Below are 22198 nucleotides of genomic sequence, written 5' to 3'. Positions count from 1 at the left end.
GTGTTATCGTGTTGCAGGGATAATATTAAAATACCCAAATATAATATTGTTTATATTATATATACAATTTATATACAATATTTATATTATATTACATTTAATTTTATATATATATATATAATGTAATATAATATTAATACACATAATTATTAATTAATTTATATATTTATATATGTTTATTAATAAATATTAATTATATAATTAATGTAATATAATATTATATTACATTACATTAATACATTTTATACATATCAAATATGTAATATAGTAATATAAATGCATCGCGTATACGAATGCACAAAAATTTGATATAATATTATATTTTATTGGTGATCTTACTTAAAATCTGATTAAATAAGTTATATAGTTTATCGATTTATTTTAGTGACAATGAAAAAGTTCTTACGTATAATATACGATCATTGGATTAAAGACTATAATAAAGTTTATACTGTTTAATCAAGATTTATTTGAGTCAATTGATGTCTTGAATGAATGGTTTAATATTCGAGCTCGTATAAATTCAGGAAACATTCGATAATACTTACACGCTTTATATTACGATTATTATTATTATTTGATATCGATTGGATTATTTTAGATTGAACTAAAAAATTGACTTTTTTTTTTATATATGTATTATAAAACGTATAAATATACATAGATGAACATGATAAAACGCGAGGTTCTCTAGGAACTGTATTCTGTGTGCAACCTGAAATTTAATATGAAAGAAACGAAGGAAGGTTAAAATGGGGGAGATAAATGGGGGGATAAGGATACTCTCGAGCACGTTTGTAAAATCGAATCGAAGCATCTTTTCGTCATTTTTTTTTTCTTATCTATACGAAGAAGAAGGAGCAACTTTTAAAAGGAGAAGAAAAAAAAAGAGAGAAAAAATGTACTTTCAAGCTTAGAATACTACTACTACTACTACTACTACTCTACGTGCTATTCAATTTTCTAGGCCTTGATTTTTCGTTTTACTACGAACGTGTATAAAATTATATATTGATGGAAATCATTTCTTTAAGATTTAACTCGTTCATATAATAGTTAATTGATGTTTAACACATTCCGTGCCAAGTTATTTTTGCCTGACTTGTCGTTCAGGCCATTTGATGTTTAGCGTATTTAATAAATATGACTGCGTGTACCACCGGTGGTACACGTGGCCTGAAGATCAAGTTTAACGTGTACCACCGGTGATGCACATGGCACGGAACGTGTTAATATGAAAGAAAAAAAACATATATATATATAATTTCATGTTTTATATATCAACACAATCTAATAAGATATAAATTTGGATGTGTAGCTAAAACCACTTAGGAATTGGGTCGACAAAGGGTAACGATGGGCTCGTCTTCATTAAAGCGACAGCAATTACGAACACTTGTAGTAGCATCCTGATGGTGGTGTATAAGGGCAAGCATCGGAGAAATGGACGCGTGATTAGTGACCGTGAAAGATCAACGAGATCGTACGTGACAATTCGTTAGATCCTTGTTATTACAAGTTCAATCTTTAATTAAAGTACTATTAGTGTTTCTCCCCACGAGGAGGTTGCTTTAAGACTCTCGAAGCTTTTAGTAGTAAAAGGGAAGGGATAACACAATTTAAATGTGGATATTGAATTTAATAAATATCATTTTTTTTGTCTCATTATTTATATAATTATTTTTCTTAAAAATATATTTTACATACTTAAACTTTAACATTTTACTTAAATATGAATGACTATGAAGACGATTATTTAATTCAAACAGTGAGTAAGTAAGTTACTCGAGTGAGCCACTATAGTGGCTCATGGACCTGGAAAAAATAATCGCAAAAGCCACTTTAGTGGCAGGGCAGCTAAAGGCGATATCGGTAATTGCAGTGCTCTACCTTTATCTTTTCGACCGTCGGTAACTACCACTGTCGGTAACTTCCACTGTCGGTAACTGCCACCGTCGGTAATAGTAGACTTAAAATTTTGTTTATTCTACGTCGGTAATATTTTGTATTTAGGTTCCTGGCGGTCAATATTATTAAAGTACAAACTCTCATTAAAAACGGTCGATGTTTTATAAATATTACCGACAGTGGCAGTTACCGACAGTGGGAGTTACCGACAGTGGGAGTTACCGACAGTGGGAGTTACCGACGGTGGCAGTTACCGACAGTGGGAGTTACCGACGGTCGATGGATAAATGTAGAGCACTGCAATTACCGATATAGGCCTTAGCCGGCCTGCCACTATATTGGCTTTATCGATTATTTTTTCCAGGTCGATGAGCCACTATAGTGGCTCACTCGAGTAGCTTACTTGCTGATCTTTTGAATTAAATAATCGTCTTCATAGTCATTCATATTTAAGTGAAATGTTAAAGTTTAAGTATGTACAATATATTTTTAAGAAAAATTATAATCTAATCATTAAGAAATCTATACGTAAAACATACGAACTTTTTTTATATACGGCTGATAATTTAAAAAGTGTGTGTATAATAATTCTTATCATTTAATCGACAATTATTATTGATAAATTTGATTTAGATTTTTTCGTTTGATCATTTAAAGAATTCCCTATAAAAGGACACTTTTCCTCCAGATATTTATTCTTGGGATCTTAGTTCTTGAAATTTCTTTTTATATGCAGATCCTGATTGGTCACTCTGCAGAATTCTACTTTTATCTTCCTAGAAGATACAGGTCCGGTGAATTTCTTCTCTGATCTAAAATTACAAACTTGGAATTATTCGAATATGCTTATTATATACTAATTAATAATAAACGATATTATGTTTTTTAAATCGACTATTTTAAATTTCACCTTTATTTAAATATACTACCATATTATGTTATATTAAAAATGCAATTTTACAAGGTTTATCCTACCTAACAGATCTTAATGTATCTTTCTTTTTCTTTTGTTCCTTTCTGTTACTGATTTTCACTGCAAAGCGTTCTTAGTTTACAACGTTTGGTAACAAGAGTAGAAATACATTGTTTTTTTATTTTAACTATTTTGTATATTGTAACATTATGTTTTTCATATACGTATTGCTGTTAATATGCACAACAAAACAATATTTTACAAACATGCTTATTTTGTAATTGTGTGCCTAGCCAATATGAAGAAATATTATTATTGGAAAGAGAAAGAATTAATGAGTTTATTGTTGAAATAATTATATTATTAATTAGGCAAAAAGAGCCTTGAGAAATGGATTCGACGAGATTTTTGTGTTTATTCTTTACTATAACAGTATTAGTGTATGGAAATACCAATTTAAATACAAGTGTTAATTGTCAATTTGATACAACTGAACGTAAACAAATGAATGTTGAACCTATAAATGGGACATGTTTACGTGATATTGTTTTACAATTGTCTGATGTATTTCTATCAATAACTAAAGAGGAACTTGGTATACCAATTTTTCTAGAAGTACTTGACAATTTAGAATTTTCTAATGCCACCAGTAATGTGGAATGCACATTGAATACATTAGTACATAAATTAAACAACAAATTATTATCTCATATTGATCTATTAAAAAAAAGTAATCAAATAATAGAACCTATTTTATTAAAAAAACAAATTTTATCTATTTATAATGAGGAAGGAAACAATATCAAAAATAATCAGAATAAAGCATCGGATATATGTTCTGATATTACAACAGGTAATATAAAATATATAGATAATATATATATTAAAGATAAATAAAGTATATATATACTTATATACTTAATACTTAAATATTAATATACTTAAATTATATATATATTAACGAATATTTCAGAATTAACTACAAAATTAAAGGATCAAGGATGGAAAAATTTACACGTATTACCATTATATCCACCAGCAAGAATATGTGGCCCACCTAGTTTGGTACACAATATTGGACCATTGTTGTTATCTCGACATTGTACAGCAAAAAATATTATTTTATTATTAGAACACGGTACATTTGTATCGGAAGAAGATCTTATTCTGATACAAATTACCGCTAAAACTATAATTGATATGTTATCGGAAAAAGATTATGTCACTGCGATTGGTCTTGCTGGAAGTGGTTTTGTATATTGTAAAGAAGATGGTCTTATGAAAGCAACTGATATTAATAAATATCAATTAGGACGTCATATAGATAGTCTTACTAGAAAAGGTAAAACAATTTAAATAGTTAATTAAATGGATGTATAGTGATTATATTAATATAATATTGTAGGTACCAATCAAACTATAAATATAGATTTGAATACTTTGACACAAAATATACAAGGAGAAGTAATCCTTTTGCATTTGACTAATACTTTAAAAGATCCATCTAATGCAGAGGAAATTTTACATAAAATATTAGCTTTGCAATTAAATGCGTATTGGAGAACTATACTTGTTCTTTCAGGTATACTATAATTTCATATATATATAATATAAACATGTATTATAATATATATATATATATTAATGTGCTACAAATAATTTATTATAGATCAGGGAAAATATATCAGTATTAAAGATACATTAAAAAATGACAGTATTATAACTCTCCCAACTCAAAATATTCTTGGATTTGAAATATCAAGATTATTTTCTGGTATAAAATGCTCCCACAATGAGATAAAGGAATATTATCTCTCAGATCCATATTTTGAACCATATAGTAAAATGATGTCTACGTCTATTGGTTTAATTACAAATGTTACACTACTGTATTTAGATGTGACGTTAAAAGATTTTCTAGATGATTTAACATACCTTAACATCGGTCCAAATGCATACGCTATATTGTTTGATAGTAAGGAAATAGTTTGGATTCATAAAGATTTTCCACGAATGGAAATGATAACAGAGCAACCGATAAAAGTATATTTACAAGATATTGAAAATATAAGTAGTGAAAATGTAACGACAATGATTAAAAAAGACGAAGGTCTTATTGAAGTTCAAATAAATGAAAATAAAAAGGTATTATATATTGAAAATTAATATTTTATATTTATAAAATAGATTATATCTTATTTGTTTTTTATTACAGAAAAGATATATGTGGAAACATTTAACTTATAAAGATTTAATACTATGCTTAGTATATATAAATGATGAAATAACAGTATCTATAATAAAAAATATACCAACATTATCTAAAAATCTATTATACCATTCTCATGATCTTATATCACATGGTACTATCAACAAAGATATATTGTGCGTTCATCAAAATAACATCGTAGCGTTATGTAAGAAAAATATTATATTTATCAACCCGCATGTTTTATACATATATATATTACATAACAAATTTTGAAATATCTTTTTATTAAATTAAATGTTTAGCTAGTGGAGTAGTATATCTTTCACCATGGTGTTTCCAGTCTCCTATGGAACAACTTAAGTTACTAGAAACAAATTCAGGTGTAACTGTACAAAGTTTTATGGCGTATATAAAAGATTTGACAGGATTGCTGGCTAATCCAGGTTTACATCATTCTGTGAGACCAGATGTTGTAACATTGAGCAAAGCCTTAGAACATTTTAAAAAGAGGCATATAGAAAGCTCAATTAATAAGTTTGTTATTAGAAGGTATATTTACGCGAATATATTTTATATGGTATTAATATTATTATCAAATTACATATTTATAATTTATCATTTTAGATATATTATTGCTACTACAAGTGGTGCTCTAGAAGTATTTCCAGGAATAATTATAGATTCCGGTTTAGATCCAAAGCGTAGAACTTGGTATAAAAAATCTTTAAAATATCCAGGAAAAGTTGTTTTTACTGGGCCGTATTTAGATGCCGGTGGTTCAGGCTACGTTGTAACATTAAGTCATTCGATTCAACATTCAATGTATGGGAAAAATAATGATAAAACAGTTATAGCAGTAATGTCCATGGATGTTACAATGGGATATATTTCTAGACTTCTTATAGAAATGTTTCCATTTTGTAAGGATTCAGCGGTGAAGTGCTTTTTAATGGATGATATGGGCTATTTGGTATCCCATCCATCATTATTACAACCAACGAGTAAAGTTGAACAACAACATTTAACACATAAAGAGCAATTAATCGCCAATGACATATTAAATCAAGAATATTTTGTAAAGAAAAAGACATGTGCTAATTATTTGGATGGTACTGTACAAAGATATTATCATTTTAACACTTCCTTACAAGAAGTTTTAACTAATACAGTACACGGAGAACATTGTATAAAATATCAAATAGCTGCAATACCTAATACTAATATATTTCTTGGAGTTGTTAATGTTACATGCAATTCTTCAAGAGCTTTTTGCCCATGTAGCACAGTAAGTTTATAATATTTTTAACCGAATGATTTCTTTTTCTACATATTTATTATTTTATGTGCATATTTATTGTCCAGACAGATCGTTTGTGTTTAAATTGTCGAAGAATGGAACAAACTGAATGCGAATGCCCATGCGAATGTTCCTTGTATTCTTCAAATTGTGTACAGCGTAAAATTAACTTAGAGGCATGTCCACCTCCACCTGAACAAATTGTACATTTACCACATTCTTGGTCACTGCATTTAAGTATAAAATCTTGTCCTTCTATTGATTGTAAAATATTTAAAACAGAGGAAGAATGTCTGGGTATCGTAGGCTGTCAATGGTGTCACGTAGACATTGATGGTGTAACTTCTTTGCAAATTCCATTTTGTTCTGACATGTTTACATGTTTTAAAGGCAGTTTCGGAACTCCAATACCTTATAATGATGAAAATCATGGTAATTCATGATTATATAATATTTATTAAAATATATATATATATATATATATATATATATATATATATATATATATATATATATATTATAAAATTACTTATATATTTACAGATTCTCAATCAGCAGAAGAAATTGTAGTTCGTGAATTTTCATCGGTTGGACCAGTCGCAGGTGGCATACTTGCTTTTATTTTAATTTTAGGTGTTACGTTGTGTTGTTATAGGTTGCGCTCTATGCAATCTGATTTGGAACATCAATGTTTGCATGTGCAAATTTCACCTGACGTATTACATATGACACATTTAGAAGGTGATGCGGAACCTTTGGAACCTGACCAAACAAAACACAATTTAGATTCTTTTATAAGAGATGCTATTGCACCTATATCACCTTATAGGGTTTCAACTAATTATAAGAGACCTGGTGGGGATAGCGATCATGGTTACAGTACTATGACACCTCATGATGATTCAGAACAGCAGATATTTACAGAACCAATGTTAATTGTTAGTTCTAATGTCGAATTTAATAATACGAAACGATCTAACAGTTTACCAGCACCAACAACAAATTTAGGGCCTTCACATTATATTTTAGCACCTGTTACTGTTCATAGTAACATGGAAACAAATTGTTGCTAAATGCAGGTTCATTATCTTTATTATCTTATTAACATACTTTCATTATCATTGCCATTATCATAAATATTAAATATTAAGTATAACAAAGACTACCTTCAAATTTGATATGATTTACAACATATTGCAATTACTTGCCCATAAGTTTTAATGAATATTTTAAAACTTTTTTGAAAATGTACAATTTATACAACTTATAATAATGACAGTTTTCATATTAAATAACTTTCTATTACAAAACATATAAAAATTGATATTTTTATACTCATATTTTTATATTCTTGAAACTTTTTTAAGGAATCTGGTGCCATCAAATATTAACTCTTGGTTTTTTTTCATCTATTATTAATTAATAATAGAAATAATATTATATATAAAAATATTTACAAATTATATTTTACCTATGTATATTGTATGTATAAAAGAAACTCTATTTTTCAGTATGAAATATTTTAAAACAAGGAACGACACACAATCCAACATCACATTCTTCACACTGATAGCGCGATTCACGTCTTTTATCATTTTTACTGCAAACAACGCATCTTCGTAGTTTATTTTTTCCTGTAGATGTATATTGACTAGGAAAGTGTCTTCCAATTAGTCTTAAAGAATTAATATCACTACAATTAGACTTCACATATTTCTTTTGTATTTGATTAGACAATTTTAAATGAAACTTTTCCATGGATATCATTGCACAGGTTTTAGATTTGTATAAACAATAAGCCTTAAGTAGGCATAAATCTGTAATGTGATCATAAGTTTCTTCAGATTCCGAAGTACTCAATACATTTAGTGGCTTTTTCTTCAGGGGTTCTACATTTGTAGCTAGTTCATTTTCATCACAACTATCCGAATCAATCTGTACTATCTCGTTTACAGGTCGCCGTTTCATCAGATTCTTATGCTCCATCTAAAAAGGTAATAAAACCTAAAGCATTTAATAAAATTAAGGACAAATAAGTAAAATTAACGATTTTGTCGATATAAAAACTTACGAATTCTTCACACTTCTTTTTTCGTATTTAATGTTATTATTAATGAACTTTTTAATATCAGCGCCGACTATAATCGGCATCCACGTAACAAACTTTGGGTATCAATTCAATTTCACACAACCTATAACAATTGTTTCAACCGTGTAGAATCATATTAAACTATATTAGTAGTTGCATTTAAAGCTATTCATTATTCTGACATAACAGTATTGTGAAAACAGTATACCTTTAGTAAAAAAAATACCCTTAAATATACCAAGTATAATTCTTAATCGATTTATCATTTAAAATATGAAGATTTAAACTAGAAAACGTGCATTCCAAATTGTTAAAGTAAGTTTATTTTTTGTGAAAAAGAATAGCTTTAAAATATCACTTCCTCGCTTAAAAGCTTTGTCTTTTAAATGAGACCTTGTTCATCAAAATTAATTAAGAATTATGCCTGATACGATCAAAGGCGTAATCACTGTTTTCGACATTTTGTTGTTGAAAAATTAATTTCGCACAGTGGCGCCCCATGAAATTTATGGTTAACACATTGCCGTACACTTTTAATTTGACGATCGTGCTTAGAAACATATTTTTGTTTTTTAATTGTTTATTTTCCATGAAAACTCTCGACGGTTGTAACCTTCTCAAATCGGACATTTCATATTTAATGACCTAATATTATGCATCATTTTTTAGATGTCGGATATAGTCGGCGTTAGCCACTGTGAATCAATCATTTTATGGATATCATCAGATATAATCAATGATAGCTATAATAGGATTTTTATTACTTTATTTTGTAAATAGATTGTATTTTATTAATAATAGAAAATAATAAATATATATAGGTCTTTAAATTTACTTTTACTGGGACACTGGGATGCAGGTTTGATGATCTATGAAATTTACGTGGAAATCAATCATTAAACTTAACGTAAGACATTTTATTTTATTGCAGCATTTCATCAAAGTTAAAATTTGAATAGCAATAAAATTCATTAGCTAAATTATTTTTATGCTTTGGCAGGAAATCACATTTTTCGGCAGCTAATAATCTTTTAACTAAATTCATCATAATCGCACCTGTATAGATAAACAAATAAAAGTATTTTATATATATATATATATAATTTTTTGCTTCGAATATAAAATAATTATAATATAAATATACAATACCTGTACAAAGTACAATTTTGTTCTTTGACAATAACTTTATTGTCACAGCTGTTTTCGTTAAACATTCATCCGATAGAAACGGAGGATCTGCTATGACTAAATCAAAACTATTGTATAAATCCCTTGGTATATTTAAAGGAAAATTATAATCATATGATATAAAATCTGATCCAAATACTGCAAAACGAGCATCATACTCTAAAAGAGTAACTGCAAAGAATGGGTAAATAATGTTGCTTTTTTTTTTTATACTTCATATATAATCTAATATACGTTAAAAACAAAATATATACCTTGTCTTTCTTCACAAATTCTTTTTAACGGTATATATACAGTTGGACAAGAAATTAATGCAATTTTTCCATTAACAGGAGTAGATTTTAAAGCACCTTTGACAATCGTATTTGTTGTGTTCTCATCATACCAAAACTGACTTAATTGCTAAAGTAAAATAATAAAATATGATAGCACCATAATATTTATAAGAAATAGTTGACATATAAAATTATTTATATATTTTCAAATTATCGATTGATTTATATACCCAATCTTCTTCAAATGATACATGTTGTAATTGATTTGATTGAAATACATCTGCCAATTGCTTTTCTCTCTTTTCTTTTTCTTCGAGAAATTCTTGTAGTGCGGCTATTGTCGTAGGACATAATGATGGTTCGTCGTCATTGTCACTCATTTTCTGTCAGTTGATTGACATTAAATATATTTTTAATTAAAAAAGAGACAAAATGGAAGAAAATCTTGTTCGAATAATGTTATTAGTAGATGTTAATTCAAAGTAAAATTGCATATGTTACTTGTTATGTCCATGTGCAAAATGTAAATATTTGACATACACATTTGTATGCATATATATATATATACACAATATACACATATGTACACACAACAGCAGGAATGGCCGACAAGTCGATTGCAATCGATCAATCGATCGATCGATCGTAATGCGATTATTGGTCGATCTCGAAACGATTTTTGATCGATCATAGCCGACAAGACAATTTCAAAAGACAACTTATTATTAATGAATTAATTGACTCCTTTTAATTAATTTGAGATATTGAATGAAAGTGTAAAAGTTTAATTTTTATAACATAACGGAGCACTGTCATTGGTTAATCGTATTAGTCATTTTTTGGACAAGTTTGGCGTTCGACCTGCACTCTAGTGGCTGTTTAATACACTAGCCAGGTGTCTCTATAGTAGTTTTTAGTGCTATCTAAAATGTAATTTTTTTTATAAGTGAAGCTAATATCGAGGATTTATACGCCATCGAGGATTTAAATTGATATTATTGAAAGAATTGGTAATTAGAAACTTGATAAGGAAAAATATATAACTGTTAGATATTTTTGTTATTTGTAAAGTATACGATAAAATTCATGATTATGTCAAATTGATTGTATGTAACGTTCGACATAAAAAAAAAAACTGACGTTTTTTTTATTAAAAAATATTACAGATGAAGTCTGAAAAAGACAAGTGGAATGATAAAATACACGCCATCTGATGGATTTCCTTGTTAATCAAACTGTCCAAGGAAACGATGGGAGTTGTTTCTTCCCCTCCGTTGTAATACCACCAGCCTTACGTGTTGCGAAAGAGGACACACGATGGAAATTGTAAACATTTACGTGTCTTGAGTGTTTAGAGGGACAATTTTTATTTGTAATCATGATAGACAGTAACATTTCCATGGAGGAGGATACTGAATTACGAGATTTAGTGGTACAAACTCTTGAAAATAATGGTGTTCTCGCTAAAGTCCGGGTAAGATTAGAATAATAAGAAATAATAATTTTATATAGGTTATACATACCATGCCTATAATTTAATATCTTTTATGTCAGTCTAATACATTAGAAATTTCTGATATTATATAGATTATACAGATCATGCTTACAATTGAATATCTTTTATGTCAGTCTTATGTCATAGAATTTGTTTGTGATTTTGTAGGCTGAATTAAGGGCTAGTGTGTTTTTAGCTCTGGAGGAACAGGAATCTGTAATGGTAGGTAAGAATAATGTTGCATTGTATTGATTATATTGTATTTTATTAACAGAAAATGCAGCTTTTTTAGCGATATTAATTAACGTTAATGTTATCAGATAATTAAAAGTACAAGAAAAAATATTGAAAATTATAAATTAAAGAAATGGTATTCTCTTTTAGAATCCAGAACCACTCCTCAACAAAACAGTAAAACAGTACCTGGCTAATTCCGAAGGAAAATTACTATTTTCATTGGTTAGGGAGTTCCTAGAATATTTTGGTCTGGATTATACTATATCTGTATATGATCCAGAAACGTATATTGGAAAAGAATATAACTATGTCGGTAGAAATAAATTATGCGAAGAATTGGGTATTAATTCGTCTGAACCATTACTTGGAGAAATTTTAAAGAATAGCATGAATATCTGTAACATAACACAAAAGGTATTTTAATTGAATTTATCTTAATGATAAGTATATTAACTTTTTATATATTATTGTAGGTGGAATCTAATGATAGTAGACATAATAAAACAAACGAAACATCAACAAACTTTGCAAATGCAACCTTCGAAGTTCCTGTACCAAAAATTCTACATACCGAATCATTGTCAAATGACAATGATTCTTCCGAGAAACTTGGTAGTTTCTCGGAACAAAGCACTAGTATTCCAATAAATGTGACAATAACTGACAAAAAGAAAACTATGCAAACATTACATAATGATTTATTAGGTGAGTCACATGACAAAGAACAAAATTCTCTCAGGGAAAATATAATAGTTTTTGACAACGTAACTGACAAAGACGACGGTATTAATGACAAAGGGAACAATATACATTCTGATAAAAGTCCTATAAAAAGAAACGACACATACGAAGTAATAAATCATACATTAAAAGAAACTGCCACAATTGCACCTGGTCAAACTGATATGTTCAATAAAGAAGGACCTTTTATTACATTTGATGAATCTATAGTATCTGAAATGCAACAAAATCAAAATGTGGATGTTACAAAACAAAATAGTATAAATAACAAAGAACTACATATTATGAATAATGTACAAAATAAAAAAGAGATTAATATAGAATGTAACTTTGGAAAAGCTATTTACTTTGAAGAAATTATTGTTGACGAAAAAAGAGACAATGTTGGTACTGTACATAAAGCCGAATCTTCATCACCTTTAGATAAGTCTGGTTCTATATTTGATCTGCCACCATTAAACGGGAAAAAAACTAATATAAATGATATCAAAGAATTAATGGATGTTGGACTTGGTAAGGAGAAATAAACCAAAACTAACATATTATTTCTTATTGCGTAATACGAAAGATATATAACTATATATATATTGCGTATGTATGTGTATTATATTTATAAAATAATTATTTTTAATGTTTGACTAGCATTAGATAATGTTGACAATTACGAAGAAGATTTTGTGTCATCTGCGTCGGGTAGTTTTAATGAACAGAGTCCGTCTAAAGAATTACAAGAATTGGACAATTCTTTACAAGCACATGTGAAAAAAGAAGATACAATCCAAAGTACTCGTAGTGAGGACATCAGCGAAGAAATAGAAGAAACTGATGAAATACTGAGTAGTACTTCGTGCGTAAGTAAAATAAATACAGATTTATTTAAATATTTTTTAATTACACTAATAGGGGACTAGTATTTGTTCTGAATATAAAAATTCATGGAAAATGATATGATCTTTTTTGGAGAACAAATATTTTAATTTATAACATTATATATAAATTTTAATATTCCTTTTTTTTTTTTATAATATGTACTGTATACTATATTGTTGTATATGATTATATTTTACGTAAAAAAGAGATACATATATATATATACATTGATATGTTATTAATATATTATAAGAGTATTTTTTTTATGACAATTATTCGTTTGTACGATAAACTTTCTATGAGGATTTATCTATTCAGAATAATTTTATTTCAGCTTCAGGGTGTGAATATAAATGAAAAGGATGAAAAAGTTTCACATTTCACAACGGGTATTACAACAAATTATAGCAATGAGATATAATCTTAACCGATATTATCATAATAAGATTCTGTTAAGAGTCTTAAATACTTTTATTCGATTATCATTTTGACAAGTGTTTCTCACATTGTAGTTGCTTTACAACGATAAGAATGTTATTTTGTTGCGCATAGTAATGCTAGAGTACAGGAAGTACTGCTTTCGGGGACTAATATCCTATACTAAGGCATCATGTGTAAGACTATGCTGATTATTATGGATTGAGAAACTTACTGGATTTATTTTGCAGTTTTTAATAAGGCACTGCCAGCTATGGCTGAATACTTATAAGTCGCGCTGCAAAAATCATGGAAGGAAAATGCCTTTATGAGCATTTTTCTATTCATTGCATTTCTCTATTTTATATAGATTAAATGATGTATTTTTCTACATTTTATAGATTTAAGAAGGAAATGTAATTTTTATTATAAAAAAAAAAGGAAAATATTTAAGTTTATGACCGATCCATATACTTTTGGAAGCGAATACAGTAAAAATGAAACGAAGTAATAGAAATCTATATATTAAAACTATTAACTAATATTTAATCTATGTCTATATCGTCACAAAAAAAAATTAGCTTTTTAATAGGCTCCGTTAATAGCAACAAAAAAATTCTTTATATTTCTTTAACAACTGGTAAACGCATAGAATGCATTCAATTTGATTAAGAAGCATAAATTTGGGAGCGGGTGGGGAGAGAATTTTAGTAAAATGACTGATAATTACAAAGTACTTGTTGCATTATTTTGAGACTGACAGTATTTTGAATAACTGGATCTTCATTTTTAAATAAATCACATCATTTTGGGAAACATAATTAGTAATTAATGTCAAGAATATTACAAACAAAAAAATGATCTATGTCTTAAGCGACGTATGATGAAATGATCTTTTTACTTCGTACATAAATACGTAATTTGCCATGAATTGTTAAAATGAACATAGATTTTAATATTGCAATAGTAAAAGACTTCAATGGAGGTACATAGTATGAGGCAATTTTCCTTCTATGTTATACGTATGTGCCTAGTATTATTATCCTTATGAGCAACTTGTATAAGTGTTACAATATTTCAAGGACCAGGAAACTATTGATTGAGTTATAATTAATTATAATAACGAGATCAATTTTTTTAAAAGGAATATTCTTAGTATTTTATCCTTTTTGTGCTTGACAGAAAAATTCCTGAGTCTAATTTTATGACTGAATATATGATTCATTACCTCATTTAATTAAACATAGATGCTGCGATATCTATAATATCAGTAAACCATCCGTCTAATAATGGATTGCCTAAAATAAATCCGTCAAATTATTTTTTTGATAACAATGGTGCTAAATATTTGAAACTAAAATAATTTATGAAGGTTGAAGCTATTCAAGAAGAAAATTTAGGTGCTTATCTATCATCTAGCAACACTGTTTGCAAGAGATTAGTAATTAACAAAAGTTGTAGGGTAGGATCTTAATTTTTGGGCAATCCAATACAATGAAGAATATTTAATATAGAAAAGTTCGCTCTATGTATGACGCAATAACTGAGTACAATTCAAAATGGATTGACAGGATGCTTGACAAATCAAAATCCTTTTGTAAAAACACGTAGCTTGCTATATATATTTACAAAAGAATTTTCATTAACAGCTAAAATCTGATAATATCACATATGCTAAATGGCATAGTTCATTCAGACAAAGAGATTGTATGCTTGTATAATATGTACCGTGTATAAATTTGATTACATAGTAATTAGATTATTCAAAATATATATATACAAAACTTTTTACAAACTTCATGTACACTTCATGTACACTAGATTTTTGTACTACACGTACAACCAATAATATATACATATTTCTTTTTTTTCTTTTAATTATTTTCATCAGAAATGTTACATTAGTAAAATTATTATATAAAATCATATAATACTATGTAACATATCTCTTAGTCTGAATCAACATTTATCCCAGTATGATCATTAAATCAGGTGTGTTCCTGGCCAATCAGCGTGGTTACATCTTGTTATCAGTATAGTATACAGTTTTATGAAATAATTCAGGACTGGTTTGAACATTCCCACATTCTATAAGATATAAGAACTAGATACATTCCATTATTGTTATTAAGATAATTTTTTGTTTGTTCATTAGCTTTAGAGAACATATCTATTAAAATAGAATTTTTCTTACATTTTATAAAAAAGACTATGCGCGATAGAAATAATCTATGATCATCATTAAATAATTACAGCATCATCTCAGATTTTATTTAAAAATAGATGTTGAAAACAATTCTCAGAAGGATTTACTAAACAATAGAAAGAAATATTTGTTATAGTGATTTTATTTTGGAGGTAGTCTATAATGATTAATAGTACAATTCAAAATACTAACTAACAATTTGCAGCTGCATATTTTCTCTGTTTTAATATCGAATGGCTTTATATTAAAAGCTTTCCTGAACATGTATTTATCTATATTAAGCTGCATCTTATGACATAATAGTTCCATATTGAAATCTCTATCGACTCTTCAATATATTTTTTACTACATGAAACAAAGAAAATTAATAATGATCTTATTCATATATATATACTGAAATTTTTAAATTGCAGAAGGGTTGATAAAAAGTTTATTGATGCTGTAGAATAATGAATATATACTTACATTCTTGTTGCAGATTCAAATTATAGTCGATCTATAATTTTATTAGTACAATATAAGTTATACAACATATATAATTTATAAAAGATTGAATATCTTTTATATATATTTTTTCTTATAAGGTTTTGTTCATACATTATTATTATTATTATTATTATTATTATTATTATTATTATTATTATTATTATTATGATTACTATTATTATTATTATTAATATTATTATTATTTAAGATTCGTTTAAAGACATATATTATTATGCTTTAACAGTTTTGGACCATTTTGTGTATGTACATTAATGTATCAGATTCACATATGCATATGACAATATTTTGTTTAAACAAATTATTCTACGTTTATTTTAAATAATTATTCACAATCCACAATCTTAAAGTTCATAAAGTAAAGTATTAATATATATATACACATATATATATATATATTACATATATATGTATCATATTATATCTTATGTAATAGCAGATGATCATCTTGTAACCACGTTGAAATATTGGTAGCTATATTGTGCCTTTTAGTGTGTATGGTTAATTATAAACAATGCAAATAGATACTGTGGAATTGTGGATTTTACAAAACACCTATGTTACTTATTTATGATTTTCAACTATGATGTAACGATACTCATGTATATGTTATTTATTTTATAAAAATTTTTCTCTTTTGCAACTGTTAGATGTTTTGTTTAATACCCTTCCAATATACATATTGAACAAATTTGTCTACTTATATTAATAGGCATACATTTTCTTTGATATATTATATTATTTATATAAAGTGTCTCAATTAAATGGGATCATCTAAATATCTCCTTTATTTAGAATAGTATTAAAAAATTTTAAAGGAAATAATTGCACCATTGCAAAAAGGAAATATTAATGATTAAAAGAATTTTTGTATATTTAAATGTTATCGATATTTCTGATGCAATTTTATATTTTTCTTGCATATATATATATATAATTTTATAAAACAAATTGATGAGTTTATATTTTTTAATTAATTATTTATATACTAATCACTTATGCAATAATAAGTTAATTGAAAATTTTGTAAAACAATGGTAGAATTTTTTAAATCATAAAAAATATAATTTGCTTTTTTTTTGTAATTATATTATATTATACGTTTAATAAAATAAATTGAACAACATTCAAATTGATTATATTAAAATTTAATCTATTCTTATATTTTGCGAGGTACAAAAGTTTTATATAGATTTTATATAAATTACTGGAAAAGAGAGAGTAAAGTGAATTTATTTATATATTATAAAAATTATACCTTTTATATATATAAAGAAGAGAACATTATATTATATTTGTATTTAGAAATTTTATACAAATGTATAGATTTTTTGGTTCATCAATTATTTAATGAGCTATAATGTACACAACAAAAAAACAATTTATTTATATTGTATCATATATTTACATTCTATTGCGTTCTCGTTGCAAACGATTGCTATATGCTTTAAATACAAGATGAAATGTATCCATATATCTGTCCATGCACATTGCCACACATTTCTGAAATATTGTAAATAATACATTTTTAATTAGTGATATAATAACATTAAGAAATATTCCTTATAGATATTAATCATTAAATGAATCGTTAGTTTAAACGAAAAGCAGACAAATTTGATAAAGTAATGTACACATTGTCGTATCATTTATTATTGAACTATTATAAAACATTGTTTTCATTTAATTCTCATATTAAGCCTATTTATTAAATAAGTTTATTTTAAATATAGAAATTTAAGTATCAATATCGAGTGATTTGACACTAAAATTGTACAACAATTCAGAAACTGAAATTAATTGTTTTGATCTCTTAACATTAACAATATTAATTTTAATATGAGATATGAAATATGATATAATTATATTTGATAATATTGTATATAGAAAATATTAAGAATTATGACTGAAACTAGTTATTAATTGATACAATTAAATAAAATTCAAATCTTATTATTCATAAACAATAAGAATTAATTAATAATATCTATAATAAATAACATTTTAGAAATAATTTTTATAGATGATAAAATCATGTATATGCTTTTACCTGTTCGGTACTATCTAACGATGTACCTGGTTTGATAACACATTTCTTAAAACATTTTTCAATCATTTTCTGGAAAAAATTCAAACAAATTTATATATTTTTGTTTTATTTAAATACCATTTGTGTTCAGGTACAAAAAGAAATATAATATTGTACAACAATTGTACCGTTAATAATTCTTGTGCATTGGCAACAGCAATTTGCTGTTTAACCTGTTCCATTAATTCACTTTTTTGCGCTCCTGTTAATGAATTAGAAGATAATGAATTCATTTTGTTATATTGCAAAATAAAGTTTGTCCTATATAAAATGAAAATTAAAATATCTTTTTTAACGTTGCCGTTTTTTAAATACTATTGGATCATGCACCGGTGTAATCAGTTATATAGAATTGGAATTAGAGAGGTTATAATTTTGGCTTCAAACAGGTTAACCAACTTTTAGAAAAAATATATTTAAATTGTACTTTTGATTCTTTCGGTGGTATCAATGATATGAAATATATGGAGGGTAATTTTAATTGAATAAAGTGTATTGCGAGTTATATAAAAATAACATAATTAAATTTATGTAGAAAAAGAGAGAAAAGTATATATAGTTTTATTATATAATTTATTTATTGTCGTATAGGTTAATACTATGCATTTATTTTAATTTATATACGTACAAAGGTAATATGTGAAAGAAAATGAAACGAAAAGCAAATATTTTAACAGAAACAATCTTAAATAAGGTACACTTGTTAATTTTTTTTTCTTTTTAAATATATAATATAATTAAAAATTAAAAAAAGAGAGAGAACTTTAATATTATTGTAATTGTAGAGAGATGAATTGGATGAGGAACATGATAAATCCAGAAATAAAATATTAGAAGCTTTGGGACAGATACAAAATTATGATGTAAATGAAAACTCATATGATTCTGGTAATACAAATTAAATTAAATTAATAATTAAATAATTAAATTAATCAAAAAAAAATATGATTCTGGTTATACAAATAGAAATATTATTATGTGTATTATTATATGTAATATTTTGAAAAATCTATATTCTTTTCAAATAATACATTATGTTTTTGTAGATAGCACTTATTTTAGTGTTGGACACGTAGATGAACAGGTATATTCACCTGTATTAGAAGACTTATTAACAGAATTAAACATATTAAAATTGGAAAAACAATTGTGCGTAGATAAAAATGATCCATCAAATTCAATTTGTTCTTATTGTAAAAACATTTATGAAATACCAAATATGTTGATGAAACCTGGAGAGAATAAAATCATAAGTCCGTTGGAAAAATGCAAAGAAGATTTCAATTTCCTTCAAGCAATAGTTTGGTTGAAATCAATTTTAACAAGGATGCATGAAATACCACAAGAAGAATACAATTTGATATCTAATGTATTTAATAAAGTTCTTAAATGTGACGTCAAATCTCGATCACATATAAATGGTAATATTTTCATTATTTATGATATTTTATCTCGTTTTTCTATTCTATTCTATTTAATTATTTTAAATAACAAATTTCTGTGAAATAATAAAAACATAAATGTATTATAGATTTATCCGTTCCCAAATTGCAAAGAAATAATAAGAAGAAAATAATCTGTAATAGTCCTAATACTTCAATTAAAAAATTAAATAATACGGTCTCGTTAAATTCTAAATCTAATAAATATTCGTACGACATTAATGGACAAAATTACAAAGAATTGTATAAGGAGAAAGAAAATAGTACAAATATAAATGATACGTTTGATCTATCATATCCTTTAACACCTCAAAGATGGAATAATTTATGCCCAATGGATAAATATATGCCTCCAAATTGGATCATTCCAGAATCAGATGAAGAATTAACAATAAATTCTGAAAATGTTGAAGATAGATATCAAGAAAATTTCATAACACCGGATTTAATTAGTTTAGAAAATGATTCTTTAAATAACAATGAAAGCAATATTTCTGATAAACAAGATAGTGCATATGATACTTTAAATATCGATCAAGATTCCATTAATTTTTGTAACAATATCGATGAAGGAATACATAATAAATGTTTACAGAATAAACGGAAAAAAGAAATGAAAGATGTAATACCGAGAAAAAGATTAAAGAATATTAAAAGAAATATTTCAACCGGATGGGTAAATTTTACTCTTAAATCATTGGAAACGAATGATGTTGTCATTAAATCAATAGAAATCATTTTAAGGGCTTTCAAAGATCAGAACATAGTTAAAGATTATTTGAAAAGAAAATGTTGGATTGATACGTTAGAAAAAGAAGCACTAGATGCAATATTAAAATTTTCTAATATTTTTAGATTAGAAATGAAATCTGATATATGTAGTAAAACTGTTGTAAAAGCAATACAAGATGTATTTGAAGAAATATGTCAAGCAACAAATTTTAATAAGGTAAATTAAACAGAATTTGTATTATTATTATATGCATTATTCTGTTTCTGTTTTTTTTTAAATCTATAAATATGTAATTTATTTTTTTAGATAACATTGCAAATATATCACATATCTATTATCTTGGAATTTTGTAATTCTCAATATATTTGTTATGAGATCATTGATTTTCTTATCAAAAAATTAGATTACTTTAATATTACTTTAACGGATATGTTTGAAAACAGATTACATGGTATTCATAATGTAATTAATAAAATACATCTTATTTTATATGCTTTAAGTATTTGTTTGCGAAAATATAAAATTATCACTCTCAGTAATAAAAATGATACTGAAGACAATATCATGGTACCAGTAATAAAACTTTGGCGAAAGCAATGGAAAGTAGATCAAGCTTGTAATAAAAATACAAAAAAAGAGAAGTGTTTAGAAAAATGGATGAATAGTTTAGAAGTATTTACAATAAATCACATATATGATATTCCATTGCTAGCTGAAAAATCACGCCAACTATATCTTATGTTGATTACATAAGATATTTAATTTTGTATAATAATTTAATAATAAACAGTATATGGTGATTATATAAATAGTTGACAAAATTTAAGTTTGTTATTTTTGTAAAAATAGGAGAAATTGAAAATGTATATTTATTTCAATTATTTATGTAACATTAAGATATATATTTAATAATATGTATTTTATATATAATAAATAATATATAATCAAAATTATTTGTATATAATAATTATTAAAATTAAAAGTAATATATAATATTTTACTAGTTTTAGAAGTTATATTTGTATAGAAGGAATCATCTGTCTATTTACATAAGGAATTTTCGTTTGATTGATATTAAATAAAAAAAAAACAAGCAATTTTTTAAAAAACGTTTAAGAAACAAATTTTAGAACACTTCGGATGTTTCAGAATAACATTTTTTTCATGAATATCTGTATAATAATTTTATCTAAAACGAAGATGAATTTTTTGTTAACAATATAATTATTGAAAAATAATTAACAATTATATTAGAAATAAATATAGAAGGTTACTCTTAGAATATTATTATTTTCTAATAGCGTTGTACATTAAGATAATTTTGTGTCTTTCAAATTTCTTTTGCGTTTAAAATTTATTACCATAATTATCCCCCATAATGTGCAAATAATATTCTATCATTATTAAGAACGATAATAGTGATAAGATAAGATATTTGCATAGGTAAGTAGCTTCTATAAAGTAAAAAAACCGTATTAATTCGAACAAAATTCGTAGAAATCTTTTTCATTCTATCAAAAGACTATTTTCATATAAACTTTACATATATTCATCATAGGAATATCGGAGTGTTTAAAAATCT

At 26.0% G+C, this 22198-nt stretch overlaps 5 protein-coding genes across 7 annotated transcripts; 3 read left to right on the top strand and 2 right to left on the bottom strand.

Moving 5' to 3' along the window:
* The first annotated feature begins 2831 nt into the window (after window positions 1-2831).
* On the top strand, window positions 2832-7644 carry LOC122517644 (VWFA and cache domain-containing protein 1). Its single transcript, XM_043636153.1, has 9 exons — window positions 2832-3674; window positions 3795-4163; window positions 4227-4403; window positions 4491-4966; window positions 5037-5238; window positions 5336-5582; window positions 5658-6318; window positions 6396-6762; window positions 6874-7644. Exons 1-9 carry the CDS (start codon window positions 3212-3214, stop codon window positions 7401-7403), a joined length of 3492 nt encoding a protein of 1163 aa, XP_043492088.1. The 5' UTR covers window positions 2832-3211; the 3' UTR covers window positions 7404-7644.
* A 788-nt stretch (window positions 7645-8432) lies between these two features.
* LOC122517646 (EEF1A lysine methyltransferase 1) lies at window positions 8433-10439 on the bottom strand. 3 transcript variants are annotated; one of them, XM_043636155.1, is made up of 6 exons: window positions 10113-10439; window positions 9862-10009; window positions 9569-9778; window positions 9255-9475; window positions 8949-9162; window positions 8433-8522 (listed from the first exon to the last, which is right to left on the bottom strand). In XM_043636155.1, the coding sequence occupies exons 1-4, from the start codon at window positions 10260-10262 to the stop codon at window positions 9342-9344; spliced, it is 642 nt and encodes a 213-aa protein (XP_043492090.1). In that variant the 5' UTR covers window positions 10263-10439; the 3' UTR covers window positions 8433-8522; window positions 8949-9162; window positions 9255-9341. The 3 variants fall into 3 exon arrangements, with proteins under 3 accessions (XP_043492090.1, XP_043492091.1, XP_043492092.1); XM_043636156.1 differs by having other exon boundaries at window positions 8949-9114; XM_043636157.1 differs by lacking the exon at window positions 8949-9162.
* Window positions 10440-10493: 54 nt separating this feature from the next.
* LOC122517645 (centrosomal protein 43-like) lies at window positions 10494-15698 on the top strand. Its single transcript, XM_043636154.1, has 7 exons — window positions 10494-10892; window positions 11049-11356; window positions 11546-11599; window positions 11762-12028; window positions 12088-12868; window positions 12998-13206; window positions 13560-15698. The coding sequence occupies exons 2-7, from the start codon at window positions 11261-11263 to the stop codon at window positions 13644-13646; spliced, it is 1494 nt and encodes a 497-aa protein (XP_043492089.1). The 5' UTR covers window positions 10494-10892; window positions 11049-11260; the 3' UTR covers window positions 13647-15698.
* A 2017-nt stretch (window positions 15699-17715) lies between these two features.
* LOC122517601 (mitochondrial import inner membrane translocase subunit Tim13) lies at window positions 17716-18831 on the bottom strand. The gene is made up of 3 exons (XM_043636087.1): window positions 18570-18831; window positions 18403-18471; window positions 17716-17855 (listed from the first exon to the last, which is right to left on the bottom strand). The coding sequence occupies exons 1-3, from the start codon at window positions 18672-18674 to the stop codon at window positions 17757-17759; spliced, it is 273 nt and encodes a 90-aa protein (XP_043492022.1). The 5' UTR covers window positions 18675-18831; the 3' UTR covers window positions 17716-17756.
* A 259-nt stretch (window positions 18832-19090) lies between these two features.
* LOC122517871 lies at window positions 19091-21415 on the top strand. The gene is made up of 5 exons (XM_043636468.1): window positions 19091-19135; window positions 19227-19329; window positions 19488-19862; window positions 19973-20832; window positions 20923-21415. Exons 1-5 carry the CDS (start codon window positions 19091-19093, stop codon window positions 21367-21369), a joined length of 1830 nt encoding a protein of 609 aa, XP_043492403.1. The 3' UTR covers window positions 21370-21415.
* Window positions 21416-22198: the final 783 nt, after the last annotated feature.

This window comes from Polistes fuscatus, unplaced genomic scaffold (genome assembly GCF_010416935.1).
Source record: "Polistes fuscatus isolate 324 unplaced genomic scaffold, CU_Pfus_HIC Scaffold21, whole genome shotgun sequence".
Lineage (NCBI taxonomy): Eukaryota > Metazoa > Arthropoda > Insecta > Hymenoptera > Vespidae > Polistes > Polistes fuscatus.
This window is presented reverse-complemented; position numbering and strand designations above follow the sequence as displayed.